The sequence below is a fragment of the Polypterus senegalus genome, chromosome 11, assembly GCF_016835505.1.
Source record: "Polypterus senegalus isolate Bchr_013 chromosome 11, ASM1683550v1, whole genome shotgun sequence".
In the NCBI taxonomy this organism is placed as follows: Eukaryota; Metazoa; Chordata; class Cladistia; order Polypteriformes; family Polypteridae; genus Polypterus; species Polypterus senegalus.
The window spans coordinates 45,502,124-45,524,646 of NC_053164.1; the positions used below are offsets into that span (position 1 = coordinate 45,502,124).

General features: G+C 38.3%; 1 protein-coding gene across 9 annotated transcripts in view; it reads right to left on the bottom strand.

Moving 5' to 3' along the window:
- Nucleotides 1-4,195: 4,195 nt before the first annotated feature.
- aak1b (AP2 associated kinase 1b) overlaps nt 4,196-22,523 on the bottom strand; it is a 132,604-nt gene continuing 114,276 nt past the window's right edge. For 7 of the 9 annotated variants that reach the window (XM_039768497.1, XM_039768501.1, XM_039768498.1 and 4 more), the window contains one exon: nt 4,196-7,290. In XM_039768497.1, coding sequence (XP_039624431.1) covers nt 6,254-7,290 — 1,037 coding nt within the window. In that variant the 3' untranslated portion in view covers nt 4,196-6,253. Of the gene's footprint in view, nt 7,291-12,083; nt 20,923-22,523 lie in introns of those variants that run through there. The other 2 variants (XM_039768504.1, XM_039768503.1) reach the window with 1 other exon arrangement.

The window sequence follows — 22,523 nt, forward strand, 5'->3', positions numbered from 1 at the left end:
AATGTAAATTAATATACATAACGTTATACATAGTATTAATATATATTTTTGCACTTAAATTTGATGTAATGGAAACATTCAAATTATATTTATTATGTTCATTAAGGTAAAAAAAAATTATATATTATGAATTTAATTTTAAAGGCATGTGTCAGATTCTCGAGAGCTTCCCAATTTATGAACTGTTGGATCAGCTCCTCAGCTGACATCAGTTCAATAGTAATTCATTGATAGATAGTACTTTATTTGTCCCCAGGGCAAAATAAAAACCCCACAGGTTAAAATTGTCAAGCTCAAGTGTAAAGCTACTCAACTGCTTGCCACCTTGTGTGAAGACTCACTGTAGACGTTCTCTGTCAGAGGTTAATTCTTGGTTAGAACTAGCCTCCATTGTTAGCATGACTTCTTGTTTTCGTATTTATGCACTGTGAATTTAGAATAAGCAATACACATAAAACATTTGCAAAGCTAGTTTTCATATTTGTCCATACCGGAATAAGTGTTTGCTCTAAACATGCACAATTACGAAACATAACCGACTCGTTTAATAATTATTCAGTGCGGAAAGTGGATTAGAGGCACAGGGAAGAAGCTGAACACAGTCCTGGAAAGTAAAATTCTAAAGAGAAGTCCACTGATTTGCATGAATCATCTGACTAAGACTTTAGGGTTACTGGGAACCAAAGCCTAGGCCATCAACACTGCGGACATGAAAGGAGCCAACCCATTCTGGACAAGAAACCTGCTCATCACCTGGCACACTTGGGTCAATTTAGGCTTTCCAGTTAGGTTGTTAGCAACTCTGTTCAATGTTTGCCAGTACACTTGAAACATTTACCTAGACGACTACATAGCACTCGTGTTAAGTCACCCTAGAAGTGTCTGCCAAACGTGGTAAATATAAGCAGTGTAAAGCATAACAGAATGGCAAACATTTTAACCTTGTAATTTTCTGTTACAAGCCAGTTAAATATCTGAATTAAACACTTACCAATGGTAAGTAGACTGGGCCAGTCGTTTACTTCACTAGCTATGATCATATTTTTCACATTGTCAGTAGTAAAACACACTAGCCCATCTTCTCATAAACACCAGCAAACCAAAGCCTTGCTTAATCCCATATCTACTGTATATTTTCCTCACCATGGTGTTTGGAAAAGCAGGACGTCAGAGTCTTTATTTCAAAGTCACAGTCGATGAAGTGAATTATCAGGTTTGTCTTGCTTGACCAAAGATCAGTCATGCATGCAAAAAATTCCAGCACCCGTTTGCAACACTGGTCATACCAAGATGGCAACTTGGGAAAAATATGCATGGGATGGAATCTGGTTATTGTTTATCAAGATTGTTGATAAGGTACACAAAACCTTTTTTTGTGGACAGTATTTATCTGCACCATGTTTTTACACAGGTAGAGGGTAATGGTCTGCCTGGTTTCTTTTTGACGTCGGGTCTTGGGCTTGTATAGCGACGTGCATTCCAAACTTTTGGAAATCGATGGCCACTTTAGATATGGTTCAGATTTTCTCTTCAATCTGACCATGTTGCTTGCACTTATTTATGAACAGCACTTTTCATACTGCTCCCTCATGACTGTGCTCCAAATGGTGGGACAGGTTTGCTGTGATTACTCTCAAAAGAAGCCACCACCGCTTAACAGGATTTACTAAATACTTGAGTTTGTAAATGGTCTTGCCAAGGTACTGCCACACAATAGACGCGCTAGCTTGTTTGGGGACCAGATCTTCTGCTTTTAAGCCAGAATTTTCAGTCTCAGATATATCCATGCTGTCGCTGCCTTTGCCAATAAACAAGTTGACAGACGCTGAGCTGCTGTTGTGCATCTTACACATAAGATGAAATTGTTTGCAATGAGTGTCAGCAGTGTGAAAAAGAGTCTCTGCTTTCAGCCTTTTAGTTTCTAGTTCAGTTACTTGCCTAATTTAATATCAGCTTAAGTTTATGGCAGTTTGATGCAGCGATAGCTTTACTGGAGAAACAACTTATCACAATAACAATAAAAATACAAATAATCATTCAGCATTAATACAAAGGGTATGTTTACTCAGATTGGCAAGTTTAGAACCACAGTTTCCCTAAGCGACTGCGGTTTGTCAATGTGGAGTCTTATATTGTCATTAGATTTGAAACTGCTCCCATTGCAATGTGAAATAATTTCAGTTTTTGTGACTGATACACTTGCAGTTCAGAAATGATTTTTGTTCTTTGGAATTGCTAGTTGCTTTGAGTTTACATATTGAAGTTTTAATTACCTGACCTCGTAAGGCCTGATGCATCCTAATTGGTAGTCAACATAGTATGATTCACTTTTGCTGTTTCATTTGTAATTGTGATTTACATACTTTTAACATTAAACTCTCTTTTCGTGTGGTGGTGTTATATTGTCCACCTCAAAAAAAAAAAAAAGTAAAAGTGGTATTAAAAGTTTGGGCACCCTGCTAAGTCAGAAGTTCGTAACACTCCCTTAGACAAAAATCAGAGCTTCCAAATGTTTTTTGGAGCCATTGAAGAGTCCTTGAATTCTTGGTTTGAAGACTCTCGTCCCCCCCATTCTTCCCTGCAAATCACTTTCGGCCATGAGATATTCTTGGACTGCCACATAGATTTTCAACGATGTTCAAGTCTGGAGACTGCAAGGGCCATTCCAAAACCTTCACCTAGCATTTCTTGAGTCAATTCACAGTAAATTGTGAAGTGTGTTTTTGATTAATGTCTTGTCTTGTTATAGAAGCCATCCGCTTTTCTGATATCGTCCGCCAAGATTTGTTGATATTAAGTGAGTGGCATGCTTCCCTGTACTCGTGTAACGTTTCATGTGCCAATAGCTACCACACAACCCCAAACCATAGCAGATCCACCTCCATGCTTAACAGTTTTCATCAAGCACTGACCTTTTTCTCCATGGTACGTTAAGATGCACACCTGGGGATCTTTTCTACTCGCTGCTATCACACAATTCAATGCTTTCTCCTGACGTCGCAGACTAAATGCTAATACTTCTTAAATTTCATTTTGCCATTTCTGTAAAATACATTCATTCATTCATTTATCTATCCATTGATTGATTGCATTACTTGCCCCACAAGTCTGTAGCTTTGTTTATTGTGTTTGTGCAGATGAATGCATCTGAAGTTCCCCTTGGGATTAAAAAAATTATTTAATCTAATCTAAAATATGTAATTTGGCCAGGGATGTCCAAACATTTGAATCTAACTATAAAATGACATAAGGAGAGAACATACAGACACTAAAATAAATCAACCTGGCATGGGATTTGAACCCAGAAACTACCTACTGTGCCCAACTGCATTACTTTATAGTGCTTTTTCAATATCTCAGAGGTCAGCCTGGTCCACGTGTATTACTGATGCCAATGATTTCTACTCTTTTTCTGCAGTCAGGCAGCACAACTCTACAATGCATGCAAGAAACTAAACTGTGTTCTCACATTTAATACTGAAAATTCCTGAACTGTTCACCATTTTACACAGTATCAGTTGTTGAAACATTTTAATAGTTTTATAAATGTAATCTGCATTTTGAAGTGTGACTAAGCTGCTTGAATTGTTGACTTCACGTGCAGATTTGGTCACAATGGGTACACTCCATAATACTTTTTGCCAATTCAGTTGCTGCACGTTACAACAGCCATGAAATGGAGGTCTGAATGAAGGCTGCAGTTCTGATGCACTTACCTTATCAGCACTTACCTCACGATTGTCACCTCGGCTGCTGCAAAGTCCCTGAAGGCCCTCTAGTGGGAGCCAAAACCTTCATCTTTTTGAATGTGTGGCGTCTTCTTGTGCCAAACAAACAAAGTGTGATGTGCATCTCCTGCTTTCTACTCCGACAGTAGTCCTTACAGATTCATTATTCTGACCTTCTGGAAATATTCTTCAGAGAGGACAGACATTTGGAAGTGTATTTTGAGATCACTACTTGCAGTGCAAAAGGATTGTAGGGTTTGATGATTTTCACACATGAATTGCCTTCCACCTTACAATTAGCTTCAAACTTCTTCTACTTTGGATTTGGCTGGATGCTTCAGTGATTTCACTTGCTACAATTTTAGTAGTAGGGATTCAACCACAATTCTATGAATGACCCGCAGAAATGAACACATAATTACCCTTCATTAGAAAGGTTGTGGCAGCCCAATGAATAAAGACCCAAATGCAGTTCCACATTTTTATTTGCCAATTTATTCACATACATGTATATGATACAATTTAGGACAGCATTTAAAATGGGAGCAGGGGCTCTCAAACTCAAAGCAAGTGCTTTCTCTAACTCAAGTATTTCAATATTAAGACCAAGTGCTTTCAAAAACAAAGGTGGATCAGCTGAATTCGAGGAGGTTTGAACCCATCCTCTGTTTTTGACAGGGCAAGAAAGAGTCCTTGTGCAAAGCAGACCACCTCTCTCCCCTGTGTGAAGAAACAGTGATGCTCTTAAGGCACCATCTTGTCATTTCTAGCATAAACATTATGGACATCACTCTCCACCTTTTAAAATACTTCTCACTATACCTTATTGCAATTAGACAACTTCTGCCAGTGCCCACCTTAGTACAAAAATGGGAACATGTGCTAGAACTTTGCTTTTCTTTAAACAGCAGCTTTCCTCATGTAAAAAATGGCCACAAATGCAGCCTTCATTCCAAAAGTGATTCCAGACTCCAGTACAAGGGAGTCCACTGTCTGCCCTGGCTTTGAATTTGCATGCCCAGCCATAATGAATAGACTTTTGTCTTACATACCAGTTTGTTGATTTTTATACCTTGCATTTCATGAGACCTTGCAAGTTATTTTTTTTCTGTCTTCAAAGCAAGTCTGCTATAATAAATGCAGCTTGTAAATTCAGAAATTGGAAATGCCAGAGTAATACTGCCACATCCAATGCCAGGCTGCACTACAGCTCTGACAACCCTGTGCAAACTCTGCTTTGCCTATTATTGACTCAAATTAAAAAGAAAGAAATGGAGCCATGATACTTCAACAAGGTTCAACAATTTGGAGACAAGGCCAGTGCAAACATCCACTCCAGAAACCAAACTAGTCTAAAATCTATAATGCGTAAACACTCAGAAAAAACACTCATCACACACCAATGTTAATTATTAAAACTACCAAACAGTACAATACTGAAGGCAACACCAATTCACTAAGCGGCCTGCGCAGCACATTTGTAATGGTAAGGCTGGCTCCTCATGGCTCAGCACTCGACGCAGTCACACCAGAGGGCCCCACTGCCTGGAATGAGCAGTGCCAAGTGAGGTAAGTAAATTGCTTTAAACAGCACCCATTATCAAGAGGAAAGTCATTAGTGATGACTTGAGTATTCCAGCTATTGCTCCAGTTTTCTTCCCCTCTGTGTTTGAAATCCAATGGCAGCTGTACCAACAGTCAAATATGAAGTGCACTTGGCTGTGCCATTCTTCATTTGAGTACTGGCCACCTTAAAGAAAGAACCCTTGACTTCCTACAGCAAGGGAAAAGGCTTCAAGGTGCAGGAATGACTCTTAAATTCAGGAAGAGGTTCAACCTATTAATAACTAAAAAAAGTGTAATCTAAGCAGCTTTCAAACTTCAAGAAATGTAACAATTTAAATGAACACAATCCATAGTCCTCACACCATGGAAGACATTCCATCACAGATCTTGTGGATACCCAATGAGTAACATGGAATGAAAAGCAGTCACTGTAGTGTCTCCCCTCCGTAGTATGAGAATCGGACAATGCAAGTGTTAAGCTTGCATCTTACCATATGCAGACATTTCATTTCCACTAGCAAGGCAAGTCATCTGCAAAAATTGATTGACAAAACAGCTGCTATTAACTATCCTGCCTGAAATGCGAGAAGAATCCCACCTTGTGGAATGTAATGGTCTGAACAGTATGATCACCAAGAGGCACAACTCATCAAAAACTAAAATTGTCCTAAAAAGTCTTCATAATCCTACTTGTCTCACCAACCAAAACCACACACCTTTCCAGTGCTTAAGCTCAGGGGCTTCGTTACACCACCAGGTACAGTACAAGTAAACCTCTCACTTTCAGAGGGGTAATAAAAGTCAAGAAACCCGCCTAGTGAGTACAATGGCTAAACAATCATCAAGAACAACAGAAGAGGAGCGCATCAAAGCTCCCAAAGACAGGTACTAGGATTATTCAGAGCTATAGAATAACTAAAGTAAACTTCCACATTCAACTTCCTCTCCTCCCTTTTAACTTAAAGATTCTTCCTTTGGGCTTTGAAAGGGAATGGGGCTGACACAAATGGATCAGATGTGCAAACTTCTGTAGTCCACGAATGGAGAGGTGCTACAGGCACAGATCCCACTGCTGCCTTACGGCTCACATTAGACACAACACGGTGAGCTGTAAATGGCTGTTGTGAGTTTGGTTGCACCCTGGTTGCTGTTCCTTTCTCATGAGGGCTGTAGTGTCGAGAATACTTGGAAAGTGCTTGGGGATGGAATGGTTTGGAAACCACAGGTTTCAAGACATCATGCTGAGCTTCCATAGATGAACCTCCTGCCAGTGTGGTTGATCTTGGACTTTTTGTTACTATTGGGCGAGGCTGGGAGGCCGCAGAAGAATCCAAAAAGTGTTGCGCTCTGGGAGGTGTGCTGGAGATTGGAGTGGGAGCAGCTTCTTTGTCCTTCTTCTTTCCAAATGGAGCATGGAGAAACACATCAAATTCTTCCGCCTGCTGTGGGGCAGAAGGAAGTCCTCGCCCAGGGAAGGGGGCATTGGCAAAAACATCTGACCCCTCTTCTTCTAGATGCCTAGTGTTCGTAAAGGGAGCTGAGGTGAAGACATCAAATTCACCATCTTCAAGCTGATTTTCTGGATGAAAATGCCCCTCATGCATCAATGCAGATGTGTGATACTCTAATACAGAAGATGCTGAAGTCTCTGCCAAGACCACCTCAGGCTTGACTGCTAACATACTGGGAGGTGCTGCTTCCACTGTGTCATCATCTGTTTCCTTCCTTTGATTAGAATCCTCCTCCTCCTCAAAGTCCATCAGCAAGGGTAAAGAACCACTGCAGTCCAGAAGCCCACCATCTTCTTTAAGTTCATTTGCCTCCTCTTCGTCACTTGAATGGAAGCAGCTAGTGCTGTAAGTATCGCCTAGATCAAGCTGACCTGCCCCATCACTGGAGTGGCCGGTGTAGCTGGCAATAAGTGCTTCACTGGTGCTGCTACTGTTGTTGCTTGGAGTGAGTGAGTCTTGGCATCCATTGGCCTCTAGGTTCAAGCCTGCAAACAATGAAGAAGACTACCATCAGCCTAAAAGGAAATGGATAACTACAATCTCACTTATTCTTTACAACTGTCTCCTCTACAACTGCTAACAGTATGACTGAAAATAAACTGTTAGATCGGCACAGCGCATGTAGTTCACGACAGTTTTAATAAATGTCCAACGACAGAGTCAACATTAATTTATTTTCATAAAGAGAAAACTTGTGTTATTAACTTATGTTAAAATATCTTTTCAATTGTGTTGACTAATGTATAAAAAACCAAAAGGAGAATTTGACTCTTTTCACATTCATTCTGCATGTTTAGAAATTGAGAGGCCAGTCCACACATACAGAATGAAGAAATCTTCAGTACCACTTTAGGTACTGCAAAAATCCATGTACACTTCTTTGGGTGGGTCTTCATAGCACTTACAAAGCATCAGTATAGTGTTTACTCAGTTCTGCAGTGTAACCTACTAACAAAACATAACTTTGTAGTAACTTTGTAACATCTGAGGTGGCTTAACTGAGACACATTTCTCTTGAAATGACATATTGCATAGTGCAAGACCTGTGAAGGCTTCATATTAATAAGTAATTTGACCATTATATCACTATGGCACTGTACAGAGAATAACCTACTGTATCTACTGATGTGTTTTAAGTGTTATGAAGACCAAAACAAGCCTTTAATGTCTTGTTACATAAGAGCAAATGAGTAACAGATGTTTTTTTGTACCTAAAGTGTTCTTCTCTGTGTACTACAGTGAGGAAAAGTGAGCAGTGTGCACAACAGCTTTGTTTGAAACAAATGGAAAAAAATCATAGTGCAATCAAATTCACTGAAAACCGAGAACAAGTAAATATGCAGGAATATTGGTCAAAAGTAACTAACTGTAAAAAGTTAAATGCATCAATTCAGTTGGAATGGAGACATCAGCACCTACTGGATTTGAGTATCCATGCTTTGTTCAACTTTGTGTTTAATTACCAGCTGTGTAGCCAGGCAGACCTGAGGATGTCATTCATAAAACTTTGCAATCCACCTGATGCATTGAGATATCACCACCTGCATCTTGCCAGCATTAAGAGCGGTGCTGAGGAAAGGCTAAGTGTCGGAGGAGACAGCCACTGTCCCCTGATACATGGAATGACACGACAGTTGTTACAATGACTAGTATAGGAAATAGGAAACCCTGAGTGTTCATCGTAAACATGTTGACTTTCAATGCTACTTTGCCTTGAAATAAATGAGTCCTGGGTTGACCCAGGCTACCAAGCCAGGGCATACTTATGCATTAATGGAATATCACAGCTCATAGCAGTGTCATCTTCACTAGTTGCCCTTATTGCTATTTAACAAAAACAACATCATTTTTACTAGGTGCTCTTATTACTATGAGTGTTGAGAATTGAATGTGAACTGACATACTGTAAGCCAGTCATTATCATAAGCAAGTTTAGTTTCAAGTATTGCCAAACATGGTCAAAGCATTAGGCTATGAATAGGCTGTAGGGTATAAGATTTACTACTTTCTGCATGTAGGAAGTAAATTACATCTGTGATTTTATTGCACTTTGCTTCCTAATCCTGAGAAGTGTTAACACATATTCTTACTTTTTTTTTTTGGGATTGTTTGGGTGGTGGGGTTTGGGGGAACACAGGTGAGGAGGGGTGGTTGGTGGTGGAGCGTTATTCAGTGTAAGGAAGCAGCATTGGTCCTTTAAAAGTGAAGTAAAATAGAGTCTGTGCACCATTTTAATAATTTTGAGCTTTAGTATGTTTGTCACATCAATGCACATTATGGTAACGGCTCAGGCATATGAATTGTTGAACGCCTGAGTTGTCGTTTAGCTGGTTGGGCTGGATTTTCCTACTTTTCTAAAGGTGTTGTTGCTTTGAAGTGTCTCAGAAATACTGCAAATGGATGGATCAGAGTTGCTGCAAAAGCACTCCAGTAAAGTTTTCTTTTACAAATCCTGACTTTTGTGTGGAATGTTGCATATGCAAGTTTTATAAAGTTAGACCCCTGGACTCGCATCTTTCCAAAGCTCTTTATAGATGGATGGCCTCTGCCCATTCCAAGCAACTCCAGCACTTACATGAGAGTTTATTTAAAAAAAATAAAAAAGCAACATTAAATGGATACTTAAACCTCTTTCAGCAGGGCCTTTACAAGGGTGAAAAATTTGTCAGGTTCTAAATCTCATGGACAAAAGCAATGCTTTTATAGAATTTTTTTTTTGTCTCAGAAATTTTTACCATGGTGGTGGTGGTGATGGTGGTGGTTGGGAGCATACACTGATTAGTGCTTCTAAAATTTTGGAAACTTGTTGGACGTTCCACTGTAAGTAGGCCAGATACATGTAAACTACATTTAGTGTACTGGTTTAAATAAGTACGATAAGAACTAGGCCAATGACAGAGGAAGCGAAGGAGATCAAGCTTGACCCATCTGTTCTTAGCCTATATTTACCTTTTGCATGAAACCCATTTTTTTCTAATGATGCAAAGCCCAAATTATGCAATTTTTTGACTAAGCCAGAATAGTTTGCTAGAATAGAACCACTTCTGCTCGTGAGAATTATAAGTGTGCATAATAGGTGCTACCTGTTACAATAAAGAGCGTTTCATGTGGGACTACACAACAAAGAGACAAAGAGCACATGTACATAGTGTACATGCATACACCTGCTGGAGCCACAGCCTGGCCAAGCAGGTCATTTGTTAGGCTGCAACCCACCAAAGCTGAGCACTCTAATGCTCATAGTCACAATCACACAAGGTGGTCAACTTTGCACTACCATTTAGCCTAAATTGCACATTTATGGGATGTGGGAGGAAACTGCAGTACCCAAAATAAACTCTAAGTGACACATGGGATAATAAGAAAAGCAATTTACCAAGCATTTAACAAGAATCCTCCCTGCAGCTGTCAACCTCAACCTTGCCAAGCTAATTTGCCTTATTTTTACATGCTGGCATTATTATTAGCTGCAGCAATCTACCTCATTGACAATCCACCTTCGCCACCATACATTTGACTGACTGAAAAGCCGTCTAAATTTTAGGACGCGTTAAAAATAAACACAGCCTAGCTATAAATAGCTGAATTTTGTAGGCTGCACAGTTAATTGAACATTATGTACATAATACAAATGCACTAACAAGGAGATTTGACCCCCAGTTCCACATCTTAAACAAGACGTCTTGGTCAGTTCTAGGTTACGTGAAGAGGAGAGAGTGCAGGCTGCACTAAACTGAAAAATAATTCACTAATGAAAAATGAAGCAACTGCATGTATGTCACACAAAACAGATGCTTACAAATTCAGCCATGTAATCTCATTCAAAATGTATTTGACATGCTAAAATTGATCAGCCACCATTTGTTTAGGTTAGATAAACTTTAAGTTTGTTTCAAGTATTTCAGGTCAAGATATAAACCGCTACAAGGGCTGATGACAAAAGTTGCGATTAATAGAGTCAGAGAGGGAGGCTTTCTGTCTTCTTTGAAAACTCTAAAGACATGTTAATACTGAGACACCACGTCACATTGCACTGCCATCTTGACAATGGTGTAAATATACAACAAAAAAACACCAAAATCTTGAACTTGATCTAAGTGTGAATCTTGAACTTGACCTAACTGTGTACTTGCATACTTTCAGTGCCACTTGCAATTCAAAGCTTTTAAACAGGCTGTGTGGTTTGACACCTCACTTTTTGTGTGTGCTTGACCTGTGACGGCACTATAGACAGTACGGGCAAATCACCTTCCAGATGATAGTTAAGCATTATATATATTGAAGACTGCTGAGCTGTTTTAGAGATAGATACTTCAGAAAGGACACTCAGCTAGCACTGACTACTGGGTTTCACTTGTCTTTCCATTAGAAACAAACAGATCATTTCTCAAGAAAAAAGTAAGTGCAACCTACAAGGGGCTTGGTGATTTAACTGTGAATAAGGACAGTGTTATTAGTTTCCTGCATCAGTGAGCCAAAATGCTTGCACAGAATTTTAAAAAACAAAAGAAGAAACAGTCTTGGGGGAAGGATGGCTGCCCAAAACCAACATATGCTGCAGATCCAAGGCACATCCAGACACCATTAGGGTGGCCTGAGGAACATCTGAAAGGAAAGCACTGTTAGCATTCTCCAAGGACTTGTCTACACACACCTATAAAGGCTATTCAACTACTAACCAATAACACCAGGCAAATATTCACAGAAACACAAGACACACAAATATCAATGCCATCACATGCAACTCAACTAAGATGGGAGCACAGGCTACTAATGCAGAAAGAAAGTTCAAGTTTCAAAATAACCCAAATAAATAAATAAATACAAGAAATGCAACTCTGTCATCTGAAGCTACAGGCACAAACCAAACCACTAAATGGAAAGAAAAACCTATGAGATGTCAATGTGCAAGAGTCCGTTTTCTCGCTTGAACTTCCTTTCAGCAAGAAAGAAGGGGAGAACTAATAAAGACTAAGTTGACTGTTACAGAATAAACACACGCACATTAAATACAATGCATGTTGTCATTCTAAATGAAGCTGGAGACTGAACGACAGGAGAGGTGACAACAGAGAAGGACAGATAGAAGCCTTACCTTGAAAGCAGCGAGAGGAAGTTAAGTCAGGAGAGTCCAGGGTGACGTGGTTAGTGAGAAGCCATGTGGGTGCATGTAAGTTTAGGAAGAAAAAGGCACAACCCAACCCCACCTGTACTATCACCACTTAAGGGTAAAAGGCCGCTTTCCCATTCACTTTACAACAGCATCAAATCACACCGCTTACATTTACATGTACATCTTTATTTAACATCATTTTTTTGATTTATTTTTATAATCATTTAATAAAAATAGAAGATACATGTTGAATTGTACATCGCTCCACACTGGGAAATGGGCATCACTGCAGGTTTTTTTTTTCTTTTTAAAACACACTGGATACATGATCACGTCAACAGAGAGTAGTTTGTTCTACTGACTAGGCTAAACATCTACTGAATACATCACTTTGTCTAAGTGTTCACTAGGATTGCATAGGTTAGCAACATAGAAACCTGCAATAAAATTCACTATACAGTTGAGAGGAAAGAATTATTTTAATTTTAAATCGGAAGCCATTCCAGCCACAGAGATCCAGGTATGCAGCCAATAATAAAGGTTAATGTGGACACATTGGCCCCTAGAAATAGCCCCAGGCAGTCAAGGTAAGATAAGATGCCAAATGAAGCTCCTCACTCCCCAGCACATTCTCCTTTTCATTTTTGACATGGAAGCCAAGAGGGAAGATTACAAACTACCAGATGTCATGGCATCCTGGATCACAGTGCCTTCACAGCTGCCTATCTGTGGCACAACGTCAAGGAGACTGGAGCTTAACTGGTCATAAGACTTGTCCAGCTGGAATAAATAATGAAATGCATACAAATGTTAAAAAGGGGTTTTGCTTTGCGCCCCAATACTCAAGTAGGGTGTCAAATGATGCACATTCTGAAATATGTTTTTGCAGTTTGGGTAAGCCATCCATGAAATAAATTGCACAATCTGTACATATTTAACATTTGGCTTTCTACAATGGAGTGCAAACTAGTGGCTAAGGCACTGGTCAGTAAACCCCATGACAGTTGGTCCAACCCTGTTAATGACCTTCTTCTAGCTTCTTCACGTGCAGCTCATGAAACGAGTGTCTTATGTCCAGGTCTTATTAAAAACTCGGGTTGAAATGGGCAAAAGGTAAATAAATGGACAGCATAACTCAGAAAATTGTTAAGGTGCAAATAAAATATTCCCATTCTTCTATCAGTTTAATGGTTAAGGCATTGTACCACAAACCCACAGCTGGTATCATAATCCCTACAACTGGCTCAATGTGTAAGCCTATGCATGTCATGTGAACTGCTTTTATTCAAACTATAGAAAAAAAATTGTAAGTAAATAATGTTGTCTCGGATAAAGTCATTAGACAAACATAACAGTGATAATAATCAAAACAAAATGTCAAGGATCGATTATTGTCAAATACCCAACTTCTAAAAGGCAGGATGAACAGCATCTGAAGGGCACAGTTGTTAGCTGGTGTCACGGTGCCATAAGACACTAGGTATTAAACAGCTACATTTAAAATGAAAATTACAATCCAAACCTCAGGTACTAGAGAGCAACTCAGTAATATTGCACAGTGGTCAGTACTGCTGCAGCTGCCATTTCACAGCTCCAGGAACGTGTACTTCATTCTGAGGCCAGTGCCTGAATGGGTGGAGTTTGCATGTTTTCTTTGAATATTTTCTAGAGGTGCACTGGTTTCTTATAGCATTCTAAAACAGGGGATTTGAAATTTACCCCATATGAGTGAGTTTCAGTTTGTGTATGGATGTGCAATGTCCATGGTTGGTTCCTAATGTAGTTAAGATAAAGGTAAGTCCTACAATGGATAAAACAAGTTTTGAAAATAAATGGATGGGAATAAAAGCAGAAATGTTATTTTGTTTTCCATGTTCTGTCTGCTGTTAGTGTGTGAGCACTCCAGATGTAGGTGTATAACTATAGCCAACCTAACCAGTTTGACTCCAGACTCCTCAAACCAGTGCTGAACCAGGCTGGCAAACCAACAGGTCAAAACTAGTTGACACAGAAATGACAGTTTAAAAATACAATTATGCTGAAGACAGACAATGCAGTCAAAAGGAGAAAAAAAATAATTATACATTTTTATTGTCTTTTAAAACTGAAAGATCCAGTATTTGTATGCTAAGTGTGAACTTTAAGTTCTAAATTAGTGCCAAGCAGTGGCAGAAGTGCTGAAGGAGATTGGTCATTTTGATGAGCTCAATAAAGTTCAGCCTCCAGCACTACACTAGGTAATCATTTCAGATTAGGACCACCATATACATTTCTACAAAGGATGTTTATCTCCCAACACAAATGTGCCCAATCTCCACCAAGTCTTTAAACATGATGTTATATCATGGACTTTCCAAACTCTGCACATGCACTGTAGTTCAAAATGTATGCCCAGCTTGATAAACATAAGACAAATGCCCATCTATTATAGAATTCATGGACAAACTCCTAGAGAGAAACAGATGAACTCCTACTCCTCAACTCAACTTAACTACACACATATAAACCTAAAAAGCACAAGTGAACGAAATGACAACAAATACACATAAAATTGTCTCAGTCAGAGTATGCTGACTGGAAGAGAGGTAACATCATTGTTTCAGAGAAGGTGGTCTCATTGTTCATAAAAACCACCTATTACACATCTAACATCAAAATATGTCTTGATGGAAGTTGTAAGAATCCCACTAGAGTCAAAAGAAAAAAAACATTGTTGCTTTGAAGAGGAGTATAGGCTGTCACAGTATACTGCATATGACAAAAAGAAAAAACAGCAGATGGCTCTGACAAAAATCACATAAAGCAACTAGAGTAAATATTAACCCCACCTTAAAAACCAGAGAAGATGTTCCCTTTGTTACTGCTGCCTTATACAATTTAAAGGCCTCAAGTGCTAGTAATCTTGTCATACCCTACAATTTCATTATCTGGTTTGGAGGGTGGGCTCCAGAAATGTTTTTCTTTGTTTTTATCAGCAAGGCTTCAAGTTGAGTAGTAAAGCTACAAGCACCTCAGCCTTCCAGAACAGCAGCTCTCAGACTGAGCTCACAACACCCCCTCAGTGAGATAAAGGACATCAGGAATAGAGTGGTCCTTCATAATCCTGATCCCCAGGAGAAGAGCTGAAGAAGAAATGAAAAAGCTACAGGAAAACTGTGCAGATCACCTTAAGAAAGAGCTTAGAAAGGCATTTGGAAAATAGGTATTCCAAGAAATGAAGCATAATGAATACCCCACAACACAAGTTTGGTTTTGATTCTCTTTTGGTCTGCCATTTCCAATTACTACAAAGCATATTAGACAGTCATATCTCTTGGGCTCACTGAGATGGATGTGTGGCTAAGTCAGTGGGTTAGCTCCGAGGTCTTCATTTGAGGATGCCATCAGAGCATTTTGTTGGGCTAGGAGCACTAAGAAGGAACTGCAAGGGTCATGGATGATGGAAGATAAACGTAAAAAGCTACTTTAGATACACACACTGGGGGAAAATTTGTTTTCCTACAAACATAAACAGAACAAAATGGATCTCCACTAGGAAAGTATTGCGAAAGTAAAGCACCTTGTGACACTACCTCTTGATAGTGACGCTTTATAAAATAATGATCAGCTGATTAATACAAAAGGAGCAATTTACTTTGAGCATGATGAACATATATAAATGACTTTTCAGAAACCAGAACAAAGTTCAGAGTTAGGCTTTGTATAACCCCTTACTTGAGACACACACCACCTCCATAGCCCACAGCGTTTTCCATTCAAATACAATATTGGAGGACATGAGAGAGAAAACATATCTTCACTCTGTCAACAGCAACCTTCCTTAACTCCAAATTGCAGATAAGGCTAATATTTACATCAACTTCATTTTTTCTAATAATCCAGTGTGTCAAGATATCTGTGCAATGTTGTCATTTTAAAAAAGTGGTAAAAAAATCCCTTTAGAAAAGTAACTAACAAAAGCGAGGAGATCTACATTTTAACTTTTTACATCCAGGTAAAGTCAAAGTGGAGATTGCTCCTGCTTCCTCATCCTTTTGGTTGCCACATTTCAACCCAGTAAATCCGTATCCTTTTAAAACACCCAGACGCAACAAAATATACTATCAGGCTGGTAGTGCGGCCTAACTGCTAAAGCACTAGATTTTAGGTGACCATGTTTTTGGTTGAATTCCCAACTCTGACTTCTGGCGTATTAACTGCCCTGATCAATTATATTAAGATTTGCTACTTGAACATGGTTTAACAGCTTGTCTGGTCAGTCTGAAACATTTAACAGCTGTCCAGGAATGAATTTCATAGAATAACATACAAACTCTAATACTGCAAAGATATTCTCCTCAACACTTTGCATTAGCAAATGCGTCTGAATCAAAATGGAAGGAGTGCCTTGTGAGGAGGACAAGGAGAAGATATGAACAGAGATCAGAGGCACTCTTATGAGTGCAGGGCAACTTCAAGTGAGCCAGTGAACATAGCAAAAAACCTTAAAGACAGCCACTTAAGGACATTAAAACAAATGTGGTAATCTCTCCTCTATGAATACATACTGTACATAATTGCATGGTTTGCCCATCAAACAGTTACATACACAGAGACACTCACTATGTTAAACGTTGTATAGTGGATTTAGTTACAAGCTACTGAACTTTGAAAAATCAGGTGCTGGAATCATAAAAAAAAATGTACAAATCCTGTTTGTAACTTAAGAATTTTTATAATGCTTGCTGAAGAATTAGCTTAAAGGAATAGACGTGAAGCAAGATTTTAGCCAATGAAAAATCTGTTGTGATTACTTGGGATGGTGTGAGCATATGACTGGATGATTTCTAATGTAGATTATGCAACAAAGGCAACAAAAGTTTTTTTTATGGACGTTTTTGGTATTGTTTGCTGTTGTCCAGGCACCATAGATGCCTATTCTATCAGAAACATTGTTATCTTCAATTTGCATGAAAACATGACATTAAAAATTATCCTTGGTCGGCGCTACAGACTAAACAGGGAAAGTAATATATACAAAACGATGATTTTTGCAGGGAGTATTCCTTTAAATTGGATTTACTCAGGTGTAATGAATCATCTCTGCTGGACCTATGCAGCTCCCATCTTAATTGATGGATTTACAGGAGAATTTTGCTAAGCTTGGTCCTTATTTGCAAATGAGAAATTAGTCACTGATTTTCTTCCATCAATTCAAACAATACACAAGTATTGAGTAGAACAATTACCAAATAGGTTTGAAGTATTTTAAAATACCAAACAACAAAAATCTTTTTAAAAGTACCACCAAATATGATGTTAGTGCACCATGGGCTTGATAACTAACTTAACTCATACACGCACCAGAAAGAGTGTTTCTATAGTACAAGAACTGTGGATGACATAGAGCGGAGTTTCATTTACCTCCACAATGACAAGACTTGCCTCCATATTAAAGCAAGCAGTTGTCAGATTTGTCACTCCTGCCTAGCTCTGGGATCTTGCCTCCACTGCACACAAGTGTAATTGGTGTCTTTTTAGAAAAGCTTGGTCTATGTAAAGTAAGCTAGACCAATTCTGGTACTTATCATTCAAACAAGTCAATGAAAATATATTTAAATGCAATTTCTACATTCTTTAGGCGAGTTATTCACTTAACAGGAGTGTAATAATAACTAGGAGACACAGGGACTTGCAAAGACCACATTCCAGGACATGTCACCTGGAGGTCAGCTGTTTCCACACAAATTGACTACTTTGAGAAGGTTTTGCAGCTGTCAGTTATTTACTGTGCCTTGCATGTATCAATAATCATTCAGCAGTCTGTAATGCTATCCATCATTTCATATTACAAAACTAAACTTGAATCATATACATATTTGGAATCTTAATTGCCTTGTCCCTTTAAAATGTACAAATGCCTTGTCTTTCAACAGAGACCAACCTCTCTGCATGTTATGCCACTAAACAGAAGGGCAGCCAGAGCTGAAGAACACCCTCAAAAACAAAGCACCCAGTTCTGTGGTGTCATCCCAAGATAAATGAAAACTAAAGGGATTTTTTGAACCTCGGCTATGAGAGAACCAGGCATTGCACAGCTGATTATGTTAACATTAGAAATTTAACATTCATTACCTTTGCCAGAGAATGTTTGTGACACAGGAAGAGAAAGGAGAAAGAAATACTTGGTAGAGTCAGATTAAAAAAATGAACATTAAGTTGAGAAATAATGATAAACCACAGAAAATGTCTCTTCTTAAAACTATATTATTTATATATGTATATATATATATTTATATGTACTGTATATTTCCAATACTCACTTCTTACATTCACCCTATATCATACTAACTATATTCACGCTTATTCATACTGTGAAAATTATTAGATCTTATTTTAAACACTATTTGTACCATTTATTCAAAAAAGGAAAGCTTCTTAAAATTTTCTTTTATGTATACACTTGGAATAACATTAATTACAGGAATTGGTTTGTGGTAATTTTAATATATACATTAAAAGAAACAAAAATAGGACACACACACTCCCACACACATAAAGTAAGAAAATTCAGCCGCTACCAGTAACTCAGGAGAAAAGACAAGGTAGGAGTTAGCATGACTGGCAGTCCCTTCAAATTATTATTATTTTTTCCCTTTCTAGAACAGACAAACGTACAGTATAAGCAGACTGTCAATATTTCAGGAGGAAATAAGTGTACATAAAAAAAAAAACACTGGTTATTTACAGAGGAATGTCTCCGTGCAATAGTAACTCTCCAACACTATAAAGACCTAATATACCTATTTACTATAATGAATTCCGCTTTATACACAGACACAATGACTCGGACTTAAATCGAGGGTCGGAGTGAGCCAGATGATTACATTCTGTTCATTTTATCACTGGTTCCAACTCTTGGATTCAGCTAAATATGATTATAATTCTGAGAGACAGTGCAATTAATCTCATGGAACTCAAGTGGTGTACCCTTACTAAGGCAGGGTCAGTACACCTTAATGAGATCATATTTAAGCATAGGTGTATGGGATTGACAGCGACAAAGCAGAGAAACTGCATGCATACACTGTTTTGTATAAAAAGAAAGCATTAGAATACAACTGAATCCATCACTTATTGTATGGCTAGAAATAATTACCATTGCTTAGCAGGATCCAATTTAAAACAAGCAATGCATATACATCTTTGAGGAGTGCACTTTAAAAATAAATTCTGAAACATCTGTGTGAAACTAGAATGCACATCCTCAATCATAAAGTGTTTATTGTTATGGTTTTTTTTATACCAGAAAAATGTCCACATTTATATTTTTTATTACTCTAATATCAGGTATTATTTATCACAGGGCCAAGACCTCCTGTCTGTCCTCCAAAGCAATTGATATTGTTGGACAAAAACCATAGCTATATGCCTTCCTCTTTCTGACTCTAAGTCTAAGAAAGGTTGTAGCTACGAGAAAAAAAAAATCTTTAAATATTGTTTAATTGAAAAGACTTATAGACTTTCATGCAAGTAATTTATAATCCCTACTTCCACCCATAATTATAGACCAAAACAGAAACTCTTTATTAGGATGTGGACAGAGAACCATTGGTAAACCTAAATTAATTAGTAAAGGAAAAGTTGGAAACCAAACTGCAAAAAACTAACCTCAGAAACACTGCACAGGCAGATAGGCAACCTGACAGATGCAAATGATTGTCCTTACCATGGCCTGATTCTGATAGGATCAAAGAGAACATCCCATAATGATAGCCGAAAAGTAAAATGCTGAATTTAAAAGCTCACACCTCTAAGCCACGAATTCTATACGAAAGCTCACAGTGAGCTTTATTTTTTTAAACAGTAGTTAACTTTTTCTCTTCTTAAATCAACTGCTGTTTTCTACTGATGCTGCAGAGTACAAATGCAGACAAACAGCCAAGAAAGAATGGCAGCAGGGAATATATGACAGACATGTCAGAGCAGACCACAGATTTCTAGGACAGAGTTTCCCAACAGTGTTAGAAATACAGGCATTTAAAAGTAGCATTGAACAATAACTGGTTGATGACACCTTCAGGTAACCATAATGTTTCCTACAATTATTCTCAAGAAATAAGCATCATTTCATACTGGCTGAATTCCCAAATAGAACTTTTTTTTTACTTGCAATGAACAGATTTATTTTAAAATCCCTACTGCCAATTGGTATAAAAATGCTTGTACTTTATAATAAAAGACCATTTGAGAAACAATGTCCTAGAGGCAAAAAAAGTCTGATTAAACTTTGACAGAAATGGAAAAAAAACTATTGTTGAATAAAACATATACAAATACAAACCAATCAACCAAAAACCTACACCCTATAAAATATTTCATTAAATCGATAAGCATGGTAAGCTTGGTTCATCAGTTTGTTGTTAGGTTCTGTGCAGAGGCACATGTACTGCATTGTGTGTTCATAAGGTGTGGAAAAAAATGGGAATTCAGTCTCCAGTGCAAAGGCTAGAAGGAATGACTACACTACAAGATACAATTAACTCTGGAGCCTGTACAGCTTTGGGGTGGTGAGAATTCAGACCCTCTCCCTGCCTTCAAAAAAAATGGGTGACACTGCCACATCAGCAAACGTTGCCTCGGTGAATGTGAAAGTGTTCTTCAGAGGAGCAAACAGGTCCAAACAGAAAAGCGTAACAGAGCTGAAGAAAAGTCACACCAGGGAGAACAGCAGACGTTAAGAGAGTGAGAGTTCTGAAACCAAAAGTTCAAATGTTGAGGAGGTAACAGAATCCCAAGAGTGGAAAGTCTGAGTGCACACTCCATAGTGGACATCTGGGGGCCACCCAAGGGGACAAGATTGATCCTGGATTTGGAGGGACTTAACTGGGGCATCTTTTGTGCGATTCCCCCCTCCCCAGTGCTGCATTTCACAGGTCAATAAGCTGGTCAACAAGGAGCAATGACCTGGCCAAGTTCGGAAGACTGGACTCTGAGCTGCTGCTGTTGTTTCGAGAATGACCACCTAGATATGTGGGGGGAGAAAAAGGGCAGCTCTCAGATAATGAGAAGTTAGTTAGGACCACGAAAGCCCATTTTATTTTGGTGGAATTTGACTAGGGAAAAAAAAAAGACAGTGAGAGCTGGGGTATTAACAACCTTAAAATGTACCTTACATAACACAGGTAATGAAAGACAGAACAATATGTTGTGCAGAAAACATACTGTTACACGGATGAGCTACCCATCTTTGAAGAGATGATGCCACACCATTATAAATGTTGCAAACCTTTCAGCCTGTTTGGTCCTTCTAATCAATGCACTTTAATTTACTGATGTATGAGAGGAGTTTCCAGATATGTTTTCCATGCTTCATGGAATATTACAAAATGATCTAAAATTAAATCTTTGAAATTACAGTAAAAAAAGGAGCTGGTATCAGCTGAAAATGCTCCTTGCTCTGCTCTTATACATATGGTAAGCCAAGGGAAGAGGCACTTCTTTTGTACCTTTTAGCAGTTCATGATCATGAATGTACAGTATATCATTCAGGAGGTTCACAGCATCATCGTGGCAAGAAACCATATGAATGAGTGACTGAATAAATGAATGAATGAATATGCTGGAGGCCATATGAATGAATGAATGAATGACATAAATGAACAGACAGAACAAACACGATCTTAACACAAAATCCAGCATTAGCTGGCTCCAAAAGAATGCCATAGATTTCTGGATTCACTTGTATTTAAAAGGCTAGGACAACAACCTTTAACTTTTTTTTTTTCTTTCTTCCAAGACCTACTGTAACTATAACTCCAATTCATAAAAAATTGACAGAGTATGGAAAATGTGAATAAAAACAAAAAGGAATAGTTTGCCAACAGATGCGTCAGCGAATAATCCAGTACTTTGAGAACAACATTTACCAAAGACAAATTTGTAGGATTTTGGGCATTTCCCCCCTTCTACAGTGAACAATATAATTAAAAGATTCTACAAATCCAGTCAAATTTTAGTGCATAAAGAGCCTGGCTTCCGAATGAGCATGATCTCTGACCCCTCAGGGGTGACTGTCTTATACAGTCTGCAATGAATATCATGAGATGGGCTCAGTAATGCTGTGGTAAACCTTTGTCAGTCAACACCATTTGTTGCTGCATCCAGAGATCCAAGTTAAGCTTTACTATGCAAAGCAGAAGCCACACATCAGCACTTCCTGGAAAGACCAACAAATTATCTGGGCTAAGTCTCATCTGAAACTGTCCCAACTTTTTTGGAGTGTGTTGCAGTCATGAGATTTGACACACGTATATAGTTAAAAAAAATAAATAAATAAATAATAAAAAACAATTAAATGCACAAGGCAAAACAACAAACAATGTGGTGTTCTAGCATTTTCAGTATAATACAGGGTGAATTAGAATAAATCACTCCTTTTTGTTTTTATTAGTATTTTCCATTCTGTTCCAACTTTTTGGGTTGTAACTATGTGGACCTGAGCAAAAATGTATATCTAAATAAATGAAATGTATTCTCTTATAATTTGCCTTGGTTAAAAGGGTTTACCAAATTTAAAAAAATATTTTAAATGGTTTTCATAAAGAAATTGTTAATTCTGACATA